We start from the raw sequence: 25,548 nt of genomic DNA, 5'->3' as shown, positions 1-25,548 counted from the left end.
CCAGTTGATATTTTTGGGAGAATAACTATCTGTAAAGTGGGGAGCACATGACACGCTGGTGAATCCCCGAGGCAGGTCCCACTCACAGACTGAATGAGTCCATCTTTGGCTGTCGGACGGACTCCTCAAGAGCACAGGACGGATGCAAACAGACTAAACACATATTTCCAAAGACCCTCAGCGTCTCCGCCAGCGGTGCTCTAACCGAGCGGGGGGGATCTCACACCGGGTGGAAGAGTCGTTTCACAGACAGGTACGCTTCACTTCACCGCTCTTTCGTGTGCCACCCCAGGGTGCATGTGTTAAAAGGTGATCAAGGTGATTACTGCCACTGACCGCCCATGCGTCGGTGCCGTTGATGGCAGCAGAGCCGCGCACGAGGCGACTGCACCTGTTGTGATCAGTGGAAATGTGTCTGTGTAAATAGACCTGTAGTGTTGACAGGCTCGATGAGCTGTGCTTTTGTAATGGCTGACAACGCAATGATGTCTGTGTCTATTTGCATTCAGTATCCTTCTATTGCAACTGCTACTGAAAACCTCTTTCCAGCTGTTTGCGTGCGTCGCGTCAGTGCGCGCTGTGTGGGTTTGATCGGTATGATTAGGTGATTATAGGTCCATCGCACACGCGGTACAACTGTAATTATAGTGTAATTGTCTGAACACGCAGTGGGAAGTAAAGCACTCCATCATATACATCATGCTTTATCAGCCGCTCCGCTGTTCACTCACATTGCTTCTGATAAATGGGGACAGGCTGCAGTCTAAAGCCCAATAGTATTCAGGTTCAATGCCATATGCTTTAAAACTCCAGAGTCATAAAGCGTGATGGTCAAATCTGTCACCTGCCTCACATTCATCACTATCTACCCTGGGGGACCCGCCTGTGGAGGATGTCACAGTATACATGCGTGGCATTATAGACGGTGTGTGTGCGAGCATTTTGGAGGGTAGCGCGCATGAGTGTTATTTTTATTTTATTTTTTTACTCAGACACCCAATTCTCGGTGCAGTGAGTGTAACATGTAGCTGTGAGTTTGTGTGAGTCCAGCTGCGCTCACTCTGCTGCAGATGCGCACAGTGTGGCAGACCATCGTGGGGGTCCAACTCTTTTCATGTGGGACTCTTTTAACATCCAAGCGTCGTGTCAGACCACCTGGCAGAAAACCCAGGGGTGCACAAGCCTCTTAACTTGGCTGGTGGTGGGTCAGAGAGTATTGGATGAGGTTGACCTATTGGAGAGATGGCTGGGGGACAAGATTGGCAGCCCCCCCCCCCCCTGTCTTTGCCCAAGGTGACTTCAGGAGGACAATGTGACATTGAGCAGTGACATTGAGCAGTGACATATGAGAGGCATAGACATTTGATTTCCATTGATTGTTTTTTAAAATTATTTATTCATCTATAAAATCTAATAAGAAGCCATTTTATTCTTGGTTGCCTGTTGATTTAACACATGTCTTTCTTTGATGTGTAAATGTGTCTGCTTTATCCATTTTGTGTGGCTTTGTGGTCTATTTGACAAAGCACAGAGTTGCATCCTTTATCCAACACTGTTGCTTCACTTGATCATCGGTGGTCTCGTTATATTTGGCAAGCGGCATCAGCCTTTTTCCCAAACTGTAGGAGACATGAGACGTTGTAGTGGCTTGAAGTGAAGAGAGAATAATTTGTTGATTTATCTTGAAGTCCTCCTGGCGGGCTAACACATCCCATTCACATCACAGTCAGTGGATGAAGTTAAATCACACAGTTTTGCATGTTTTGAATTAGTGGCTGCTGCAACTTGGTTTTTTTTATCTGCAGGATTCATTTAATAATGTTGTCTTGTCTGGGCTGCCTGCTTGTGATGGAAGCTCTCTCCATGTGCTTGTGGGGGAAAAACACTGTTGTGACCTCTCAGCTTTTTTCTGCCATTCTGCTAATGCATTCCTCTCCATGGGGACAGAGGGAGGTGAGGAAAAAACATGGTTCTCCTTTCTACATATTCCCAGTTTTTGGCTCAATCTCTTTTGCTCCTTTTTCCCTTCATCTGAGCGCCTTCCCTCCAATCTGAGCTTAAATTCGTTCCGATCACCACGCTGTAGACTTGAAACTGAGCTCCCTGGGGTGCAGATGACCCCACAGTTAAAAAACCGACAGCAAGCCCGCTTTCATTTGCTCCTTTCATCCCCTCTGCACCCCCCTTTCCCATCATTTTTTCTCACCTGTCTGTCTGTTTATCTGTCTTTCTGCCACTCCTCTTCCTGCTCTCAGCCAGGCGATGAGGCTTATCAGATGGAGGTTTTCTGCTAAAGATTGTCCTTGCCAGCTCTCATGCCCGTCTCTGTGACAACAGTCCGTGTTTTCAGGAGTAGAAAATAACGCAATCCAAAAATATATGAGTGAAAAATAGGGATTGAATGAGAGAGAGAGAGAGGTAGAAAAACAACTGAGAATCTGTGAGTGAGTTTGATGCATGTGTATGCGCTGCTGCTTTTTGCCACGAGTGAGTGGGTGTTTCTGTCAGTGGAGCAATTGTTAGAGCAGATGGACTGTTAAAATACATTCTCATATTAATTTCACATCATATGTCTTATTCATTTGTCCCCTGATTAAATAATTACTGGGTTCCTCTTAAACTTGAGCAGTTGAAGAATTTAGGGATTTCAGCTGGCTGTGGCGTATTTAACAGCCATTAATTGTTTTTCATTTTTCATTGTGACTTTTTTTTAATCTTGTGATCATTTCTGTAGTAATTTCCATATGAACTTGTAGTGCACGACAGATCACTTTGTCCCAGTGACAGACTTCTTACTTCACAATGTAAATACACACCACTCTCTTCACAGCTAAAGTGGAGGAATCAGATGTAGATACACTCTTTAACTTGTTTAACAGCCATGCATGCACTAATGTGCCCATAGGAAACGTGCAATTATCAATTAACAATTTCTGCAGAAACACACTCCAAAATAAACCTATTATATGTTTGGTTACATGTAAGTTAACAACATTCATAATGCACCATCTGCGCCAAATCTAACATCTCATTTGCTATCGGTGTGATTTAGCCTCTGGGATCAACAAATTATATTTTGTGCACCCCAGTGAAGCCTATGGATGTCTGGGGCAAGAGCTTCTCTTCTGTGCATCGGACATTGTTTACAGCCCGGTTAGCAACTTCAAAGTGAGTTAAAGTTTAGAGTCGTTTATCGCTAATCTCAATAAACAGATATTTGGATTGGATGTTGATCAGTTGATAGAGCCGGTCTTCATTTTATGAGAAGGACACTAAACCCCAGGGTGCTCCATGGCAGATCCTCGGGTGTATACATGTGTAGTGGATGTCTGTGTGAATGAGAGGCAAATAGTTTAAATATATCTGCAGTTACCGTATCTGCATTTACACTAAAACAACTTTCTTTTTATTCGCTTTTTTGACAGCTTTTGTCGCTTTTGCTGTACCCGATGGTTTCCCAGATTATTTTTTGCCCAATGCAGATGTATCCACACAGACGCTTGACCTAGATTCAACAAAAGTCCGATCAAATGTCATTGTTCAATATTACTCGGACTACAAACTGACACCAGAACGCTTCTCAAAAAAGATTTACCATTGCCTACATGTACATGCTATTATCTAAAGCGATATACAAATATTCCCAGCATGTTTTGTGTACTGACATCTGATGGCATAATCAGTCAACACTAAATACAAACTACAACTAATGTTAAAGGGGACCTATCATGCAAAATGCACTTTTGTACGTCTTTTACACATGAATATGTGTCCCCGGTTTTCCTCCATACCCAAATCTCTAAAAAAGGGGCTGCAACGGATCTGATAAAAACTGATCCAGATTTGAACACTGTCCTGACGTCAGGACAGTGGCGCTACGGCTATTGGGCCAACTCCACCAATCAGGAGGAGACAGCCACGGCCATTGCCATTCGAAAGCGCTGGAGACGCTGTAGTACATATGCCAGGCCTCTAGATGGTGCTGTTCTCACAGAATCAGCCCTTGCAAAAACAGGGCTAAAAAATGTCAAATTGAGCAAAATGAGGCATGGCTAAAATGCATGATCTGTTTGGTATTTTGAAAAAAAAAAAGTATAAATATGCCTTATATAGGTATGGTCCTACACTATATTATTCAAATATAGCATGATAGGTCCACTTTAAGTCAATTATGATGCAGCAGCTCTTAAAAGAAACACATCAATTTTTAAGACTTTTACACGAGCACTTCTAGGAAGCAGGGTTCGTTATAAACAGATGTTCCTTGTGTTTTTTTAACACACCGGCATTGGTGATTGTGGATCACTGGAAAGATTAACAAAGATGTTTTTGATGAGTTTTATATTGTTTCTTTCAAGTTTAATGAAGTGTGCACAATATGGTAATATACTGTAATGTTAATGCTGTTAATGGAGTCTAATGGGGTGGCTTTTAATAGAGCATATAAATAGTATGTTTTTGTACATTCGCAAATTATAAAAATAGTCCAAACCCCTTTTTTTATTTTAAATAATTATGGATGCATCACATATCATCATGCCAGAAATGTGTCTAAATTAGCGTTTCCACCCAGGTGTCGTCTTTTACTGCTGACATGAGCCAGAGCCGATAAATACCTGTGACTACTGCAGAGTCATTTGTCCCCCTGAATGAATGTCGAATGTGACCTTTACCGCTAAACTCAAAAGAGTGATGTTAGTGGGTGTCAGTGGGATTTTGTCCATGTTGAGACCCTCTAATCTGCAGGTGGAGAGTAAAGTAGAACTAGGAAAAGGATATATTTCCTGAGAGCTCACCATATGTGCACGTACACACCTTCCTGCAAACACACTGTGTCTGCTTTCTCTCTCTCTGCTGTCTCATGTGGCGTCCTCTACAGATCCCCAGAGCGGACTGACACCTTTCCCGCAGCTCTTAACCTTTTACATTGTCTTTGTCTTTACGCTCAGTCTTTGTCCGCTTCTCCCCCTTGGCTCTGATTCAAAAGATCCACAAAGGATATGAGTCTCAACTAATGGAGAGGAGAGGAGAGGAGAGGAGAAAGGAAAGGAGAAAGGAAAGGAAAGGAAAGGATAGGATAGGATAGGATAGGAGTTGTTTTTGCTTTGACCATATTTCCTGTGATAGAGACATCCCAACTTCTTCCTATCTCCATCTCTATCTCCCCTGTCTGGCAGCAGCATGCTCACAAAATACTCTCGGGATCTCTATCTCTTCCCATCTCTCTCGCTCTCTCACCGCGACAGTTCAGCATGTTCTATGGGCAGGAATATTGCATGAAGCATATCGCCAGTGTCAAAATATTACACAAGGAAAGCCCTCAGAGGGGCAACTCTCATGAATCAAAGCCGAGCCTCGCACTGATCGCAGGACAGCAGTGGCCGTGGCTGATTGATGCCCTGTCAAGCCCTGATGTCCCCTGTGAGCTGTTGGGTGGCAGTGGGGATTGTCTGACGGGACAAGAAGTCAAGAGATCTTACGAGGGGGGCTACGAGGACACGATAGCGAGTGACAGGACTTTAGTGCTTTTCCTGAACAAAGAACAAGCCGGAAAGAGACAGCGAGCGAATGATCGCTGGATAATACAGAGTTGCTGATGGTATTTACAAGAACAATAGCGGTGGATTTTTTTTGTGTGACACTGTTGAATTATAATGTGATTACATAACTTGTCACTATGATTCTGCCATGAGGAGACAGTGGTTTCTTCCAGAAGTGAGCATTAGCAGAGTGGAAGGAACACAGGAGAACATCAAAGTCAAAGTTTATTTATACAGCCCAACATCACAAAACACGTTTGTCTCAGTGGGCTTCACAGATTAACACACACAGATGACAGTGTTAATAGATACATTAAATTGCAAGAAAATAATAAAAACACAAGATAGAACGTGAAATACAATTAAATAGATACAAATACAATTAGATAAAATACAACAAAAACACAATAAAAATACAATAAAAACATTCAATGAAATACCATAAAATGTAGGACTCTGGGTAATCTAGAAACCAGATTTAACAATATGCTTTTTTTTGTAAAGGAAAGTCTTCGGCACAATCTTAAAAAATGTGGACACTGTCTGCCTCCCTAATAAAAGGGCTCACAACTGTGCTGGTAGTCAGGATTTACATCGAGGGTACACACACACTGATACTTAAATCCCTCTTACCTGTTGATTTTGTCCTTATACACACATGTGCCAAGTTTATTCAGACTGTGTGTGTGTGTGTGTGTGTGTGTGTGTGTGTGTGTGTGTGTGTGTGTGTGTGTGTGTGTGTGTGTGTGTGTGTGTGTGTGTGTGTGTGTGTGTGTGTGTGTGTGTGTGTGTGTGTGTGTGTGTGTGTGTGTGTGTGTGTGTGTGTGTGTGTGTGTGTGTGTGTGTGTGTGTGTGTGTGTGTGTGTGTGTGTGTGTGTGTGTGTGTGTGTGTGTGTGTGTGTGTGTGTGTGTGTGTGTGTGTGTGTGTGTGTGTGTGTGTTCCGCAGGGAGAAGATGCCATTCCACCATGTGCGGGCGGGCCTGCTCTATCCAGACAACTACCTGAGCAGCTCCCTGACGGAGGGCAACGAAGCCTTCCAGCTCAACAGCATCTCCACCGAGGAGCTGGGAGGTGAGTGGTCTCGCAGAGAGAGGGTGGGAGGTGGTGGGGGTGCGGAGCAAAGTGTGAGGTACTAGCAATTAATGTTTCACTGCTGGAACAATGCAGTTACAACGCCTCAATTCTCCCGGGGAATGGCTTTTCCATTTAGCCCCTTTGTCATAGCTTGACTGGATGCATTGGTTTCCAATTACTGTGATTATGAAATTAAAGCAGTCACAGGACTCAGAATGAAAGGGAATAAAATATAGACAGCCTGACGAACGACACCAATGTATTGATGTTGGTTTTCTAATTCAAGTTTTCAGTTAATCTTAGAAAAATTGGTGCCATCAGCTCTCACAAAAGCAAGCGTTGTAAATAATTAGAACATAAACTAATACAAAAGTAAAACTGCCCTTTGACAATTTGAGCGAAATCCACCTGTTGTGTTTCTCAACAACCGAAAATCAAAAATCAAAACACAAGTTTGTCAATTTACATTAAAAGCACCTAGACTTAGGTTAGGAGTGATGTTTTTGGTTAGAATGTGGCTCAATGCTTGAATGAATTTATTTAGTAATATTGAGTGTAATACGGCCAAAGAGTTTTCTTAAGAACACCCTTGGGATTCAAGGTAATTTAATACTGCTTTAATTTGTGTAGCTCTAGTCATTGGTTGTATCAGCAATGATAACATTGTACTCACCAAATGATTCCCGAAATGTAAGAATGCTTAAAAAAAGGACATGAAAGGTTAAATTATCTTAATTGACTTGTAAGAAAAGATGTAATCAAGGTTATCCAAATGTTTTCGTTGCAGAAATCAAAAGTGGATAATAAAAAGCGTGTTAAGTGAGTGCACCAATGACCACAGGCTGAAGGATCCTGGAGGATAATGAACGTCTTTACATGCACCTTTAAACTGCACCAAGTGCATATTTTTCTAACATGAACGAAACAGCTAATCTTGACACAGAGCTAGGACAGAGAGTGTGTCTCTGACTGCAGCTGTTTGTTTATACATATGGCGTATTGTAGTTGGCTCGAATGCGCTTTGGTAAGAAGCACTTTGTAGCATAAATCTTTTAATCCAGTGTCCCTTGTGCACAACTCAACTCAACCCAGTTCACTAAAACTGTTGCTTTGTTTGCTGAAAGCAGTACAGTGACTGAATCGTCTCACCATCATTAGACCGGTTGGCCTCTGTCTGGATTTGGTCGTCAAGAACAGCTAGGAGGACAAAAAAGTTTGGACCTATTGAGATGTGATATATATATATAATGTGTACACTTAGAGTCCAGACATCATGCTGAGGCATTATCTAAGCCCTGTCAGCCGCAGATCTAATGCAACCAATTGGCTTGTTTGATGTGGACAAAATATCTTTGGTGTTTGCTGCCAGCATCTGAAAACTCTTAATCCCACTTCAGAGAGCTGCTGAAGGTTCTTCTATCTGTTAGTGCAGAAAGAAGGCCAGTTAATCACTCCGGTGTGAGATTGCAGCTTTCCTTTTCTCTGGTTTTGAGGCATTTCATCAATCACAGAGAGAACATGTACTGTCCTGGAGGGTTGAATTCATAATACACAGCCACACACAGGCAGGGCTGCATGCTCATACAAATACACACACACACACACACACACACACACACACACACACACACACACACACACACACACACACACGCACACGCACACGCACACAGGCATTGTACGGTAATACATCAAGGACCAGCTCATTTGTACCCTATTGGAAATGTACTCTTCACTGTTGAGCTGCATACAAATTCACTTTGTTTTGGGAGGCTGCATGCTTGCCCGCATTCCCCAATCCCTCGCCTCTGATTCTCACTTTATTTAGTGAGCGAGAAAGTAAGGCAGTGGCTCGGCACTCCAGTCTAGTTATCAGCCGCTGGGGATATTTGCAGGCTTATAAGGGAGCTGCGAGTGAACTTTGGCTCTGACGCAGCTGACAGAGCAAAGACATTTATAGTAGACCGATCCGAGACAGACGTATTACACATACAGAGAAAAGAGCAGCTTGTCAATACAAGAATATGAATGACACACAGCCTGAGAGAGACGGAGAAAATTACTTCATGCAAATGTTGTTGTTATAAGTTGGAAAAAGGATACATCTCAGGGACATTTGTATTTAATATTTCACCTGGTAGACTCAGAGTGAATGCTTTTGTTTACTTCAGTGGAATAACTAACACAAGTGTGATTCTTGTGAAATTATGATCATCCTGGTCAAAGTTACAGAGGGGGTTGCCAGATCCGGCAGCCATAACACCGACTCTGCCAGATTTAGAAGCACCCCTTTCATTTTTCACCTGACAGGCTCAGAGTGAATTGCTTTTGTTTGCTTGAACTCCAGTGGAATAACTAACACAAGTGTACTTTTGGTGAGATTATGATCATCCTGGCCAAAGTTACAGGGGGGGTGCCATAACACTAGCTCGAAAGTAGACTAGAAAGCCCCCTCTTCTCCGTTGCATTTCTCCTGTAAAGATCTGCAGAAATGCCGAATGCCAGCTGCAATGACAAACTCTTACGTCTCTGAAGTGTCTGTCTCGGCTGTCTTTTGTCAAGTCGATCAATTGGATCACCTCCGCTCGGATAGTGCCGACAGATTGGCAGGTAATTAGTCAGATATTGACCAGGGTATTTTCTAAGGAAGTCCTCAGAGGTTTCAACAAGTCTGCTGCCTCGTGAGCTGGGTGCGTTTACTTGCAATTTCAAGTTAGAAGGAAGCATTTTATGTGGGAGGAGACAGTCGGAAATGCTCTTGGCATCGCTGGTGGAGATTGTGCTGTGTGGAAGGATTGGTACAGTCCCCTTAGGGTTTGTAAAATACAATAAGTATATCAAGATGTAAAAGAGACAAGGAAGAGACAGGTGGAGGAGGAGGGAGTGCGTGACTCTCACCTTCATTTGCCTGTGAGAAAGCTTGCAGCACATCCAGTTAATGGGAAAGCCTGTTATCAGCACCAGGGAAGCACCTTTCAGCACCGTCCACACACCTGCTCAAATCTGTTAATCATTCATTTCATCTACACACACTGTCTAATGGCTCCCTGTAACAGTGTGTAAGTCTATGAGCTGTTTCCGTTGTCACAACTCCAACAAGTCCTCAAAACTAAACAGCCAGTATAGGCTAGGTTTTTTGACTTGACACATATCAGGATTTTCTGATGCGATGCCCTTATTGTCGGTGAGTCAATCGAACCCCTTGTTCAGATTCATGAAATGGACCCGTTTAACTTGCAAGAGGACTTTTAATCCGTGGTTGTTATAAGATATTGATTATGAATCACTTCAGGGTTAGGGAAAGATTTCGGGGTTGATTAAAAGAAACCAAAAAGCAGATCAGAGGTAAGAGATGCAAAGTGCCAAAGTCACACAGCCAGCCCGACCTCCTCCCTAAGAGGTTTTACGTTGCTATGACAACATTACACTATTTCTGCCTTCACACAACCGCAAGAACTCCTTGCCAGAAAACATAAAAATAACATATGTCGTGTTTTTGTCAAGTGTTTGGACAAAGGAACATGTTCAGTCTTGTTCACAACCGCAGTGTTACAGCAGTATGGACAAGGAAATAATCTACTGCTGTGATGAGTCCCAATGTTTAAACACAAAACATTAACAAAACAAAGGTTATGTCAAATGTATATTCACTTCTTACCCCACCTCCCAACCCAGAAACCCTCACATCATTCAGCACCACACGACAAACACATTCAAGTTGACATACAAACTAAACGTATCCACCAGAATGTATCAAAGCATTGCATAAAAGGCACTTTATAGGTATTTCTTAAGAGATATAGTAGATCTCATGTAATACTCATAGGATGTACCGTGATATGTTGTGTATTTTGTCGTGCAGAGATCCGTGAAGCCTTTCGTATTTTGGACCGTGATGGGAATGGTTTCATCTCCAAACAGGAACTGGGCATGGCCATGCGCTCCCTGGGTTACATGCCCAGCGAAGTGGAGCTGGCCATCATCATGCAGAGACTGGACATGGATGGTGAGCCACTACATAAGGTCACACACTTGGGTGCATGCATGCAGACACACACACAGAGTTGACCTTTTCATGAAGTTGCTTTCAGGAATCTGCACGTGTGTGTATCAGTTGTTGTCTCTGAATTAAAATACGAAGAAGAATTGAAAGCAAGCTGTATGAATATCTGAGTGAACTGTGCAGTAAATAATACAAATAACTGTTAAAGATGCCAAAAACACTTCACTAAATGTTTATTTTACTTTCTTTAGGCTAAATGAACATTCGAGTTACAGCCACCTTAACAATGTTTTTGCTAAATTGTCTCTAAATTGCCTCGCAGATGGTGAACTGTCGAAAATAAATTACCCTGGAGACAATAAAGAGCGAATCTGTCTGCTCCTTCTCCTTAAACTCCGGCCCTCATTGTAAATCCGTAGACGATTGCAATTAATCCTAAGCAGTCCCTGAATCACAAACAAGCCAGTCAATCTTTCCTCTGGTTCTTATCTGCCTGCTCTTGATTCCACAGCATGCGGTAAATATCAAAGGTCAGAGCTAAAAGCTTTTTTGCTTTTGCCTCCATGAGTGTTACGAGCCTCTGAGAGCAGCGCTGCCATTTGTTCTGAGGGGAGACAGTATCTCCGCTCCCCTGACTTCTATCATCTCCACGTCGCCTCTAATAAGTCACTGAAAGCGGTCGCGGCCACATTTCATTTCAGAATGTCAATTATCATCAGGTGTTAGACAACCTGCACGCTCCTTCAGATGATTAATGTAATGTCATTAAATCCCAGCTTCGGTTATTTGAATCCACTGATCTCTGGCATTATATTTATATCTTTCCCTCAGGCTTTAGGCAAAGTAGTCTTTAAATACAAGATTATATTATGCTAATTAAAAGCTACATTTTTAGAAACTGCAGTTATGTTTTATAACAGAGAACTGATGCCTGCTTGGTGCTAATAATATTCTGTAATACAAGACAATGCTTTATTTCAAAGGTCGGCAATTTCCTAGTAATTTGCAAGAAGTTCGCTGAAAATAAATGTGTAATTTGAAACTTATCGTCGGGTAAAAATGAAATCTTCCTTGAGCTATCCATCAATCCATTCACACTGAAATAATTGAAACTTAACTACCCTTAAATGTTGAATTGCCTGTTGACAGATTTCACATTTGTGCTTGTTCGGCTCGCCTGCAGAGCACTGACTTAATACTTCCAAGGTTACGCAGCAATTAATTAGAATTCATTCATTACAAGAGTGTCACTTTAATATTGTCTCTATGTACCCAGTAATTAGCACTAAATCCCATTATTCAGAAATTACAGACCCATTAAATAAAGTGTTCTCCTACTTCCAGCAGCATGGAGACTTAAGCATCTTATTCCCTTCAATATGCGGCCTATTATAAAAAACAACAAATACAACATTAGAGAATTTTTTTACGGGTGATAATATCAATATTGTCTATATATATGTATAAAACTATTCATGCAGTGACTCTGTTAGTTATAGAACATGATATCGGGGAGATGTTCTCTGAGTATTAATGCTGTGGGACGCTGGCTGTTGATTGCTATCTCCAACATGATGCACCGGTAGAATTCGTAATGCAAACCCTCTCAAGCTGTGTCCCTTGAATTTAAAATGGCGAAATGTTCCCTGAATTGTCACATCAATGCAAGAACTATCCCACAATGGCTTGCACGCACTTGCACAGGTGCACACACCTTATTCAAAAGGTGAATGAGTGCTGATGTGGCATGGGTGTTTGTCACGGATGAGGGAACATCCATCTGTTGATCTATCTCAGGGAGATTTTCTTTGTTTCTGCAAGCGAATGAACTTCCGAACCAAAATGCATTATTCAGCTCCTGTCTACCAGCTTTCCTGACTGTGTATCTGATTGTCTATTCTCTGTGGTGTGTGTGGTGTGTGTGTGTGTGTGTGTGTGTGTGTGTGTGTGTTGTGTGTGTGTGGTGTGTGTGTGTGTGTGTGTGTGTGTGTGTGTGTGTGTGTGTGTGGGTGTGGGTGCAGGGGATGGCCAAGTGGACTTTGAGGAGTTCATGACGATACTGGGGCCCAAACTGCTGTCTTCTGACAACAGAGAAGGGTTCCTGGGCACCACCATCGACAACATCTTCTGGCAGGTGACAGACAAGACCTCCTCTTTCCTTCTGATGCTTGAATCTGCTTCTCATCACTATCCATCCTCATTACTTATCACTACTTATCACTACTCTTCCTCACCTCTCACTGTGTTTTTCAGCCGTCAGATAGAGTCTCACATCCTTAAGAATAAGCCATTCTTTATGCAGAGGCTCTGCACACACCTACTTAAGTGTACCACACACACACCACACACACACACACACACACACACACACACACACACACCACACACACACACACACACACACACACACACACACACACACACACACACACACACACACACACACACACACACACACACACACACACACACAGAGGCCCCACACTCGCTTCTTTAGAGACTTTCTTGCTTATGACTCAGGGCCTTGAAGGAAAAGAGACCTGCTGAGAATTAAGTATTTTCTTTATTTTTTTCTTTTCTTTATGTGAGTATGTTTTTGCGGTGATATCATTCCCAGTGTTGCAGAGGGTATTACCATACTCATTATTTGGAAAGTCTGAGCTTGTGTGCTTTCAAGTGTCCAAACTGGGCCCACTGGTGATTAAGGCTGCAGCTCATCTGCATACTTTTGAACGTGCTTGCTTTGTTTTTAGACATTTTTACGTGAGGAAAATGTGCTGCTCTCAGAATGCTTTTTTTGCAGGTAACACATGAGACAATAATGAAAAGTGCAGGTGTAGGAGCGGGGGGGGGGGGGGGGGGGGGGGCGGGGGGGCAGTGTGAAACCGATGTTGAAGCAGGCCATCAAATCTCAGGAAGCTGTTCTTTTTGCTTTTCTTGAGTCAAATGAAAGGAGAAACATTAAGAGGGTGACTCACTGAAATGAGGAGCTGTGCGTGTTTCAGGTTACAAACACACACTGGGCCACATTTACATAAACGTGCTTTATTCTTGATTTCATTGTGCAATCACTTGAGATGATATGGCTAAAAAAAACAAGGCTCTTTGCCATTCATACATCGGGATATTCTGAATTAAACATCAAAATCATTTAATTTTTAAAATGTGGGGAATGGAACGCTTCAATGAGACACATTGAAGGATGGAGCAAGACACACGAGTGTGGCTGAAAGAGAGAAGAGGATATACTGTAGAGAGGCAAGCTGGACAATACACCGTATGTGGAAGTGGAGGGGGGGTGATGGTTGTGCCCCACATAAGGATGCAGGAATATAAAAGGAAACCACAAAGGAGGAGAGTGGGAGAAAATGAAACGAGAGGTACGAGAGCCTGTGATTCATGAAGGTCGCAGACAGTGTTCGTCTCAGGGATGATTTAAAATGTTCACCTCTCACAAAGAGAAAGAAAGACTCAAAGAAAACAGGAAAAAGGGGAAATCAAAATTTGAGACGGAAGAGAGAAGCAGGAGAAATGAAAGCAGAGTGCAAAAGAATATAGGAAGAGAAAGGAGGAGGGGGGGGGATGCAATGGTGGGAGGAAGTTTGTCTCTGGGGACAGTGAGAGCGTTTTGTGTGTGTGTGTCTTGTGTGTGTTTGTGTGTCTGTTTATATTACACAGACCTCAGAGGGAGACAGGGAAAGTTATTGTATTGAAAAGAGAAAGAGGCACATCACAGTGGGCCATAATGACTCAGTTGAGCATGTGCGCATATTATCTCTGCACAGTGAGATGTTTCATGATTCTTCAAGGTGACCGGAGTCGGCGCGTTTTGTGTATGATTGCATTGTGTGTGCGAATGTGTTGAATACCTTTTTGTTCGTGCACGTGATCCTGCTCCTGTGAGTTAAATGTTTTCCACTGGAGCATGGTCTGAGTAAAAGCTCGAGGAAATTTGGATATCTGCTTTGAAAAAGTCCTGACTCAATTTGTATCCTTTCTGCTGACAGTCCGTAAATTAGATTTGGAATAGGGAGGGAAGCACCCAGTCTTCCATTGCTAATTAAGATACAGTCCCTAAAGATGTAAAAACCAAAACAAGCTTAAGCTATCACAACAATGTTTAAAGTCTATGCATTATTTTAGCACGGAGAGAGTGCAGGATAGATGTCTGCAGAATATTCTAAAAACCTAAAATACTTGACCCAGAAAAATATATTTTATAAATAAATTACTCACCAAAAAAGTATTTTTCTTACACATGCCTTAGAAGCAAACATAGAAAAATAACATAGCAAAGTCTTGATTATTCAAGTTTAAAGTCCTGCAGTGTTTGGTTAGCTAGATGTTTGATTTTATGCAACTACATGTTTAAAAATGTGATCAATATTTTGGGACATAAGCTTGAGATACAAGATTGATACGGTCTCAAGTCTGTACAGCAAATATTAAGCTTCCACCAGCAGCTTTAGTTAGACTGGAAACAGGTGTAATCTATCTAACAATAACACAACAGTCCACCCACCAACACCTCTAAAAGATCTCAACCATTCACCTTGAATTTTTCCAAGACACCCTGTAATGTTCAGTAACACCATTACTCTACTTCCACCTTTGTGAAAAAGACAGAAAAGTAATTTATTGTAAGACAGAAAGAGGTCACTTCCTAAAAAAAAAAGTAATTTTAATCACTTGAAAAACCTACTCTGTCATTTATTTTGGGTGAGTCTCTCCAGGCAGCTAATGATGTCCATTTATTTCCACAGTGTGAAATTCAAATGTCAGACTGTGAAACTTTTGAAACACCCAATCTGGACTCATTTGTGTCAAAAGTCACATTAAAAGTGATAAGTAAAAGTAATATACACTTTTTACTATTGTATTGAAGTTTTGTCTGTCAACCACCTGTTATTGTTAATGAAAACAGAGACTGACCAGCAGGATAAAGGAGAGAGAACCAAGTGACAGACTTATAGCTGCCATCTGCGTCTGTTGAGACCGGCTGCAGTGTTCATACTGATGCCAAATTAAAAATGTTACATAATTACTGCCATTTTATGGATGGTTTTATGGTTTTATCCAGTGCGCTACTGTGATTGTAATTATTTTACGGCTACATGCTAAAACATAATTTTGAATACACTGGTTTGTCTGGGAATTTTGGTCTATTTTGCTTCCATCACTTGTCATAAGATCACTTATTTCAGACAAGTGGAAGGAAAACATCAAAAATTCACATACATTTGTTTTGCTTAATTTATTTAGGTTTGTAGATAATGATAGAAATTAGCATTTAAACAAGTTAAGTGCTTTCCGAGTGATATCTATTAGGTAAATAGTTAACCCTATTCCTCTGCATGATATATATGGAATTTCACACTATACATGCCTATCCTTAAAGGTCTTCTCGCAGAATATGTTATTTCTCAGCACTCAGCTTAGCACTTATTTAATAAATAAAATGCCTAATATGCAAATTTGAACTTGCAATTTTAGAAAACTTGTTATAAAAAAGTGTTTATGTCAGTCATCAGCTCGGGACGTTTAATGGTGACATCTAGTTAAAATGTTGACCCCATTCACTTGTATTCTTTCCTCTACATTGGTGTTGAACAAAGGATTATGACAGGCTTTTTTGTGTCAGCACCTTCACTGGGGAATATTTTGCTTCAGACTGCATTTCATAAAATTCAATTGTGACATATTTGTCTTCTGTGGATTTAGTTCATCCATGATTCATCTGTGGTTGGCTGCTCTTTTTGTAACAAAAAAAGAAGTATCTTACCTGCAATTTTACACTAAAAAGTGTCCTCTTTATGTTTTAGTTTGCAATTGTGTGCACACAGTGTTGAGAACATATGTGCATCTTGGTATAGTCTTGTTAAATCACTTACGTACAAAGTGGGACAGAAACTTCCCTTGAACTTGGAGTCTCCACCTAACCCTGACGGCACTGCTGCTAGACAGAAGAATAGGACAGAACAAGTACAGAATAAAATAAACAATGCTTGCAGGTTGTCACTCTGGGTGACTTTTAAGAGAAGGGTCAGAAGACAAAGCAGGTGGACGACTGACAGAAAGCTTGTTCTGTCCGAGGGCAGGATTAGAAGAGAGGGGCGACGTCTGAGCACCTGTTCTTCTGATTGATGTGTCCTCGCTCCGTCACCGGTCACTGGGCACGACCCCTTGCTGTTTTCATGTCAAACACGAACATACCCAGACACAACTCAATAATTGAGTTTATTCATTGAAAGACAAAATACTCAAGACAGTCAAACTTTGGAATATTTACATCCCCTGCTCTGTGTGTGTGTGTGTGTGTGTGTGTGTGTGTGTGTGTGTGTGTGTGTGTGTGTGTGTGTGTGTGTGTGTGTGTGTGTGTGTGTGTGCTGTGTGGTGTCGTGTGTGTGTTGTTGTGTGTGTTGCTGTGTGTTTTCGTGTCGTGTGTGTGCTGTGTTAGCTGTGGTGTTTTGTGGTGTCTGTGTGTGTGGTGTGTGTAGGTGTAGTGTAGTGAGGTGTGGTGTCGTGTGTAGATGTGTGTGTTTGTGTGTTCGTGTGTGTGTGTGTGTGTGTGTGATGTATGTGTGTGTGTGTTTGCTGTAGGTGTGTGTTGTTGTGTGTGTACCGTTAAGTGACAGGAGGCGACGATCACTGTCACCTGGTTGCTAACAGGAAGAGGCGTGGGCTTTTCCCGCCCCTGCAGACAGACTGACAGGGAACATTGAAAATGCTCCTTGAGCTTGTCATTTTCTCTGTCCTGCGGCTGCAGTCTGAAAAGATGTGGCTCCATTCCCTTAAGGAGAGGACCTTTTGCAAGAAGGAGAGCCACACATGGGTCAGACGTCCGTTGAAACTCTAACTGTAAACGGCCATCTGTGTTTTATGATTGACCATAACAACCTATAATAATGATCACATAAACAGACCCTACTGAAAAGGTAGGGTTTCGAAGATAGATCTGAGATGAAGTCGCTCTGATAGCCCATAGACAACAGCTTGTTCTCTAACTCTCGTTTTTTGGATTGTGTTTTTTTATCTGAAGCCAACAATTTATGATGCCATAATTTAGAATCTTCTTCTTTGTGCGAGACCACCCATCTGTCTTTAACTTCTCCTGTCACTGTTGCCTGTTTGATATTCTAAAAGCCACCGAGTGAAACCAAACCTTTTCAAAAAGAAAGAAAATGTCATTTCACTTCGACCTTAGCTCCCAGATAGAGTATGAACATTTGAGAGGGTGAAGAGTAAATGTTAGGGACATAATGATTTATTGCATGAAATAAATCATTCTCGTGTGTGTGTGTGTGTGTGTGTGTGTGTGTGTGTGTGTGTGTGTGTGTGTGTGTGTGTGTGTGTGTGTGTGTGTGTGTGTGTGTGTGTGTGTGTGTGTGTGTGTGTGGTGTGTGTGTGTGTGTGTGTGTGTGTGTGTGTGTGTGTGTGTGTGTGTGTGTGTGTGTGTGTGTGTGTGTGTGTGTGTGTGTGTGTGTGTGTGTGTGTGTGTGTGTGCGTGTGTCTCTTCATGTTTGCCTGTTGATAGATGATATCATACCTCTAAAAGATTGCATTATATTGTGGTTATGTTCCACTGATTGCTTTGTTGCCGTGTTGTAATCTGACGGCAGAGAACATCCAAAAATAGAGCTGGGTTTAATTTGAATTTTTGTAAAACAAAAGGATGTCTGGGTTGTGTTACCAAACCCAAAATGAGGTCCTCTACAAAACCATGTTCAAATATTTGTCCCAATTATGCTTTAAATCATTATCAAAGGACGATCTTTTTTGCTGAGCATTAGACATCAAAAACATCGGATCCACTGTCACATCTGTTATTTAAATATAAACCATGAGACAGCTGGAAGCATCATGACTGTTGTCAAATGTAGAAACTCTTGCACCGAAGTCTCTCTAATAAGCATGTTATCTGGTTTGTTTTTTACTTATCTTAGTTGTGTAAACTGTTGGACGGTGCTGTGACTTGCTAGAGTCTCCGCTAGTTGCCTGGCAACCTAATAGGGACAACTTGACTCTAGAAAGTCACTGCTCATTTAAAAACAAAAGAAGTGATCTTTCTTTATTCTGGTTGGCAGATTTGTGTTACATTGAGAAGGAGCCAGGCCCCTGTTTCCAGCCTGAAGCAAATGTTACATATTTAAAGAACAGAAATGAGAGCGGTATCGATCTTCAAAGTAGTAGCAACATTTCTCCAATGTCAAACTCAGAGGTTCGAAACCACACCCTACTTGCAGTATAGATGTTATCCATCTCACTGTTCCACTACTTCTTTCATCTCAATTTTCTCTGACTTCACTTTACTTTCCTTTTTTTCCATCCTACAGTATGTCCCTTTCATTTTTCTCGAGAAATATACCCCCTATCTTCTTCCTCTTTGCCTCGCCTGCCTCAGTATGTCCATCTGTTGTGCTAAACCAAGCGACTGATTGTATTTGTGGCTGTCTGTGAGGTAAATAACCTCGACCTGGATGATAGTGGGTTTCAGGAGGGGGTGTGCAAGTGTGTGTATGTATTATAGAGAGGATCTGTGGGGGCAGGAAGGACGTGATGTTTAGGAAGGGCAGACAGGGAATGGGACAGAGGCTAAGATTCAGACTTTGAGCCCATTAATCATTGTAAACACAAACATGCACACACAACTGAGAAAACAACCACCTACAAGGACGTTAGTATGCTGGTATTTCCATTGTAATTGATACATCCATTAAACCAATTGCGCTTGCATCCCCCTTTATCAGAGCACACACAGGTTGCATACTGATTCTAGCACCCACAAATAGAACCAGTGATGCATAGGCAAACATGCTGCCAATACATTACAACACACACCATCCCTTCTTATAACGTGTACATACAAATAAACACATTTAAAAGCAATCCATGCATGCCATCATTTCATGCAGCTTGTACATTTCACACCTCAGTCGTATCTTCTATATTTATCTGCCCTCATATAGCCAGTTTGTGGGTGACAGTGTCTGCATTGATTGTCTTGTGCCCCTGCAGTTTGACATGCAGCAGCTGTCTCTGGATGAGCTGAAGCAGGTGCTGTTCCACGCCTTCAGGGACCACCTGACAATGAAGGACATCGAGAACATCATCATCACCGAGGAGGAAGGCCTCAACGAAAGCTCAGGGAACTGCCCTGAGTACGAGGGAGGTGAGGAAGCTGCTCTCTTGGAAACGTTGCTGTTATTAATACCTGTACTGTTGCTGCAAAGTCTTTTGTAATTCACTTGATGGGCTATTTTAGAAAGTTATGTTGAGTATATATGAGTTAATGTATCTATGACCAAAATATTCTCCATAAACGTAATCTGTGTTTAATGCCTGTAACTCAGGCAGTTACAGCGATTATCCAGCTCTATATTGGACGATGACTCAGCATGAGTTGTAGCAGCGTCACACAGATGCTATGGAAGCAATGCCTATTTATTTATTCATTCATTAACTTTGTGGATTGCTCATGTTAGTACTACTGGTTTTTAAATGTGCTTGGATGTGACTGTCTGTCTGTTGTCTGTGTTGTTTTAGGTCATAATGGATTCCTTGTCTTTTATCTCCAAACCAAATCTACCTACGTTTACAAATAAATGATCTGAACTTAATCCGTTCGTTTAAAGGTGGGGTAGGTAAGTTTGAGAAACCGGCTCGAGATACACTTTTTGTTATATTCCATGGAATGCTCTTAACATCCCGATAGCAATGAATATCTTAAGTGCTTTGACAAAAAATCCATTAAAAAATGTCATCTGTGGAAGCCGTAGTACTGTAAAAAGTACGACCAATCATTTTAGCCGGCCCGGCTAAAAGAACTGGATGGCCTACCTGCCTGTCAGCCTTCCATCTGTGCACAAACTTATCTCGTGCCCTCATTGGTCATGTGCGCGTTCGTGTGTGTTGGAGGAGGGGCTCTGTAAGGAAGTGGCAGATTTTTTCCGGCTGTGTATTTTCAAATTCTAGCACACTCGAGCTGGTTTCTCCAAAATGACCTACCCCACCTTTAAGTTCAACATTTTTGGAATAGCAATGTTTGTGTTTTCGCCAAAGTTAGCATAGCTTAGCATAAGTAAACAGGGTTGAACTAGCCTGTTTCCAGAACTCCAATTAATACCCACAATTCAAATTTCTTGAGCCTTTCCTATTGGTCTTGTGAGAGTAATTGACGGCCGTTTCAGCTGTTTATAAGAGATAATAAACCAATAAGCTTCGAGTATTTTTTTCATATAGCTAGCTAGTTGCTACCTAGCTACATCAATAAAAAGTGACAGATCTTGAGTGAATTATTTTCATTTTGTGGAAAAACATTATGTTTACTCAAAGCAACTGTTCAAAGGCTAAAACGTATGACTCACTACAATTGACATCCATGGGAATCCAAGATATATCACTCAATACTTATTGATTAACAAACATGCTTTTAAATGACTTTCTTGGCCTTACACCGAAAGATTCAAGGGAAAATTCCTCATTTCTGCTCTACCAAAATCATTACCCACCACAGATGTTTTATTTGTACCGAGGAGATCCTGAGGGCAAGGTCATGAATGCTGACGTATATTCAGGAAAACAGATGTGATATTTAAATGATGACATCTATTCATCTCGAGGTCATGCATTCATTTCTTTATTTTTCAAAGCCAAGAAGAGGACGGGTTTTTTAAATCTGAGTGCCCAACACAGAAGGCATTTTAGTTGAGAAATACTTTCAGACCAAGTTATGTTGCTTTAGGGAGATGAGAAGGAAGACAAAAAGGAAGTCTGACCTCTTCTTAGTTATGGTGCAGAACTATAAATTTGCCTTACTTCTGTGAACCATCCACAAGTCAGACTAGCACAAAGGTAAAGACAGATCAAACACGCTGTAAAACTGTGAAAGTCTTAATGAATCTATTGGGTACTGGCCTACAGTCTGGGGGAGGCCTAAAAGGAGACAGCTGGGAGGACATGGAGAAACTTAGCAGAGGGAGTAGGGACAGTGAAGGAGGAGATAAGAGGCTAAAAAAGGGATCAGGGAAGTGCTGGTTTGGCAGCCTCTTTCAAAAAGTCTTTGGGTGTTTAGGGAAGGAGTTAGGAAGAGGAAACGTTTGAAGAATTAAAAGAGATAAAGAGGTAAAAAGAGCCTCTCCTGAAGAGAACAGCTGTTTTACTTTCAATGAACCATCTTCCCATATCCTCAACTTCCCTCTTTCATGCGTCCTTCCCATCTTCTTCCTGTCCGTCGGGACTTCAACGCCTTGCACAGTCCCTCTTAGATCCTCGACTCAGAGCTCTGAATTGATTTATTGATGCAGTGTGTGATTCTAACGAACTAAGACAAGGGAGCTAAGAGAGGAGACTTTTGGTTGTTGCCTTTGCTGCAAGGCCTGTTGGAGGACACATCGGACTCTGCTCTTTTTTCCATCTCCTGAGATTATGTCTTTAGGGGAAAACTGTCTTTCAGCCCACAGAACAACCTTAAAGTTTGATGTTACTCCTCTTGTCTTTGTTTTTGCTGCATCATAGGGAGTATTAGATTGAGTTTGTGCCTCAAATCAAATCACTTGATAATGTTGGTCACATATAAAGTGTGAGAGAGAGTGGTATCAATCTTGAAGTGCATTGCCAAAAATGTCAACCAATCACGCATTATATATTTATTTTGTATAATTATTTTGAAGTCAATAAACCTGTTGATAAGTTAACCAATCATCATCAAACGAGAGGCCAACACTTGAGCTTCACAATCCAAAACTCTAAACCTGTCCCTCATTTCTTTTGTCTTCTTCACAGTCCATCCCAAGAAGAAGAATCGGCAGACGTGTGTCAGGAAGAGCCTGATCTGCGCCTTCGCCATGGCTTTCATTATCAGTGTCATGCTCATCGCAGCCAATCAGATGCTGCGGAACGGCATGGAGTAACCAATTGCACTGTGAGCATGGCAAGTGGACAGAACAGCCACGACCTCACATCTCGTCTTTGCAGCCAAAGCAGGACCAGCTACAACCCGAGCACTTCTCTAAACAATCAGTTGAGGTTTTTTTAGGTTAATTTGAACTTAGAAGTAGTAAATGTGAGTGAGGTGACGAGAAATATAAATTTGTTTTGCATTGAAGATGTCACCATGTATAGTTACTGGACTTACTGGTCACAAAGAACTGAAACAATTATGTTTTTATAAAAAAAAACGTGAGAATAAATAGAGGGTGTTATTTTGACAGAGACCACTCTTTAAACTTGATTTTCTAATTACCAGAAAAAGTTTATCAGGTGCTTTGAGCCATTCCTAATTTAAAAATAACAGTGGTTATTATGAACAACTGCATATTTACCTTAGAGAAGTAGCTGAATGTGAGTGAATGAGAGCACTGAATGTCAGGCACTGTATTTAAATGTATTGTAAATCCATCACATCTCAAATAGTCATGTTTAAACATCATCGACCAACTCAGTCCACTAAATGTCGGGGCATATGAAGTCTTTGTGTAAGGAGCACAACTCAATACTCAGTGAGGGGAAACTTGGGAATCATCTCTTTGTCTGTAGGTGTGTCAAAGATAGTAACTAATGTATCACAAAATATATTTGGTCTATACTAGAGCACATGGATTTAAAGCAAAAAGCAGAGTAGGTGTCAAAAGGTCTCTTTTTGCCTTAATTCTGTGCTTCAGATGGACCAAATATCTGAAGTCTCTCCTGATAAATTAACTTCCTACTCTGAGAGACAGTCCAAAAATGTATTTCTCAAGGGGGTTTGAAGCGGTTAACCTCTACCTTCACTAGACAGTACATAATAAGCTCAGGCCGTCTGAGAGGAAAATATATGAAGGTTTGTGATAATTAGTAGGAACAGATATAAATTCCCATGTTTTCAGTTATGCGTTGGTAAAAAAATCCTTCACCTCAACATCTCCTTGTAATAAGACCCAACTGTGGTAATTATAAACTGCACAAAAAGCATGCCAGTATGTACACTGCCATATCAAACATTTGTCTAGCTCCCATGAATCTCTCTGTATATATAGTAGTAATTATCTTGTGTAATGTAGTGTTTGTTCACAACAGCAGAATGTATGAAGGGTGGAAACTAGTGAGATAAATCAGGGATATACAGTTGAGCTGTGACACGCTGGAAGTACAGCAGCAGTTTCTTTTTGGAAAAGGTTGCATTCTAGTGGTTTAAATGAGAACTGCAGCTAAACACTTGAACTACCATGTTTACAAGGTGTTCAGAAGTGAAGAACAACGCCACTGAATTTGAGCTTAGATATTTGTTGTGTCGATGTCACATTTTGGTCTGATTTGGTTCACTGTTTCTTAAATGCAAAACCAAGTGTTTCCCCAAGAACCCAAATTGTGTTGTCGCACCAGCACACTGGCTGATGCAGGACCTTGGTTAGTTTCTGGAGTCATAGCTATGGTTTATGGTTCAGACCATCGACCTGATAGCACTACCATTTTAAAGAGCTTACTGGAGTCAGGGGGTTTGACAAGAACAGACAGTCATGCTCGTCTTTATAATGGAGCCCCCCGAGGATGAAAATCCCAGTGACTCCACAGATTACGTTTGAGGATTTTCTTTTTTCTTTCGGTGTAGAGCTCTGCGTTACAGAAATGTCATTGTTAATCAACTGTTAGAATAGTATCATACCAGTAATGATGTCCATTATTCTGTTGTCCAAGCAGAAGATTTAGATCAAATAGTCATTTCAAAACAAGACTACGACTGAGATTAAGTTATTTTAAAGGTCACCTATTATGCAAAATCCACTTTTTCATGTCTCTTCTACATCAACATGTGTCCCCTCTGTGTAAAGAGATTCTGAAAGTTTCAGGAAAAAAGATTCGCTCACTTTTTCTCCTGATCCATTTATATAAAAACCTGTCTGAAAATGAGCTGATCAGATTTTGGCCACTTTATGATGTCATAACGATTTGTTGGCTTGTGTAACCATTAGCCAATAACCAACCAAGGTGACACCCGCCCACCTTATCACCTGAATCTCCTCCTAGAGCACCATTGTGTTCTTTTCAACCAAATATCTCTCAGAGGGGCGTGGGGAGTGGCTCCTTATTTTCATCTAAAGTAACAGACAGAGAATCAGCACTTTTGAAACAGAGCTGAAACAGAGGGGATTATGGGATGCTGCAATGCATGATCTGTTTGGTGTTTCGAGCCAAACACTCCAGAGACATGTTTGTATATATCTGAGACCTATAATATATTGATGAAAAACAGTATAATAGGGGACCTTTAAAGTCATTATCCGCGTCAAAACAGTAAACCTAATGTCTATTATTTCAAAATTCCATACATTTTTGGTATTAACAGATAACATATTTTCATTTATATTGTGACTTATTATGTGTGAATTATTTAAACCAAATTGCCCAGCCCTATAGTGATGATCTTTGTCGTACATTTGTTGGTGATCATTTGTTGCAACATAATGTGCCATAACGGCGACATCCTGTTTGTGGATTCCTGAATTGCTCGGTGCTCCCCTTGGATCTTGAGGCAATTATATGTTTTGTTGTGTGCTGAAAACAATACCAGATATTTCCATCACCTTACGTGCAGCCATGTGAGTTTGCTGTCCAGGAAATAAAGGGAAGAGGGCTTTCTCTTAAAAAAAAAATTGCTTTGTAAGATCAAGTATCACAGCAAAAGTGTATTATACTGTAAATCAGTATGCATGTTGTTGTTTAGATTTTCATGTCTTTTTGAAAGACTGTGGAATCAGTTTAATCTTTCTTTGTGGTGGCATAGCCTTGGTTTAAATGTAGGTATGTATGTCCTACTTTCACATATTTGACTGTCCAGTTTATACTGTTATAGCCATTTTTTCTAGTTTCTACCAGCTATCAATCAAATCAGAGTGCAGGAGAGGGCATTTTCATAAATATGCAAAAACAAGGTCACATCTTCATCATCTGTTTCA

The 25,548-nt window shown here is 41.2% G+C and overlaps 1 protein-coding gene across 1 annotated transcript; it reads left to right on the top strand.

Annotated features, from left to right (window-relative positions):
* Nucleotides 1-73: 73 nt before the first annotated feature.
* On the top strand, nt 74-24,449 carry caln2 (calneuron 2). The gene is made up of 6 exons (XM_034139818.1): nt 74-253; nt 6,488-6,612; nt 10,478-10,621; nt 12,640-12,752; nt 19,634-19,787; nt 22,400-24,449. Exons 2-6 carry the CDS (start codon nt 6,495-6,497, stop codon nt 22,525-22,527), a joined length of 657 nt encoding a protein of 218 aa, XP_033995709.1. The 5' UTR covers nt 74-253; nt 6,488-6,494; the 3' UTR covers nt 22,528-24,449.
* The last annotated feature ends 1,099 nt before the right edge of the window (nt 24,450-25,548 follow it).

Source organism: Trematomus bernacchii, unplaced genomic scaffold, assembly GCF_902827165.1.
Source record: "Trematomus bernacchii unplaced genomic scaffold, fTreBer1.1, whole genome shotgun sequence".
Classification (NCBI taxonomy): domain Eukaryota; kingdom Metazoa; phylum Chordata; class Actinopteri; order Perciformes; family Nototheniidae; genus Trematomus; species Trematomus bernacchii.
Note: the sequence above shows the minus strand (reverse complement) of the source record. Positions and strands in the feature narration are given on the sequence as shown.

Excerpts from the sequence above, each read along its gene's own strand:
- caln2 (XM_034139818.1), top strand. The coding sequence starts at position 6,495 with ATGCCATTCCACCATGTGCGGGCGGGCCTGCTCTATCCAGACAACTAC. Across the intron at positions 6,613-10,477 it reads CTCCACCGAGGAGCTGGGAG|AGATCCGTGAAGCCTTTCGT; the intron begins GTGAGTGGTCTC and ends TTTGTCGTGCAG. Across the intron at positions 19,788-22,399 it reads CTGCCCTGAGTACGAGGGAG|TCCATCCCAAGAAGAAGAAT; the intron begins GTGAGGAAGCTG and ends TCTTCTTCACAG.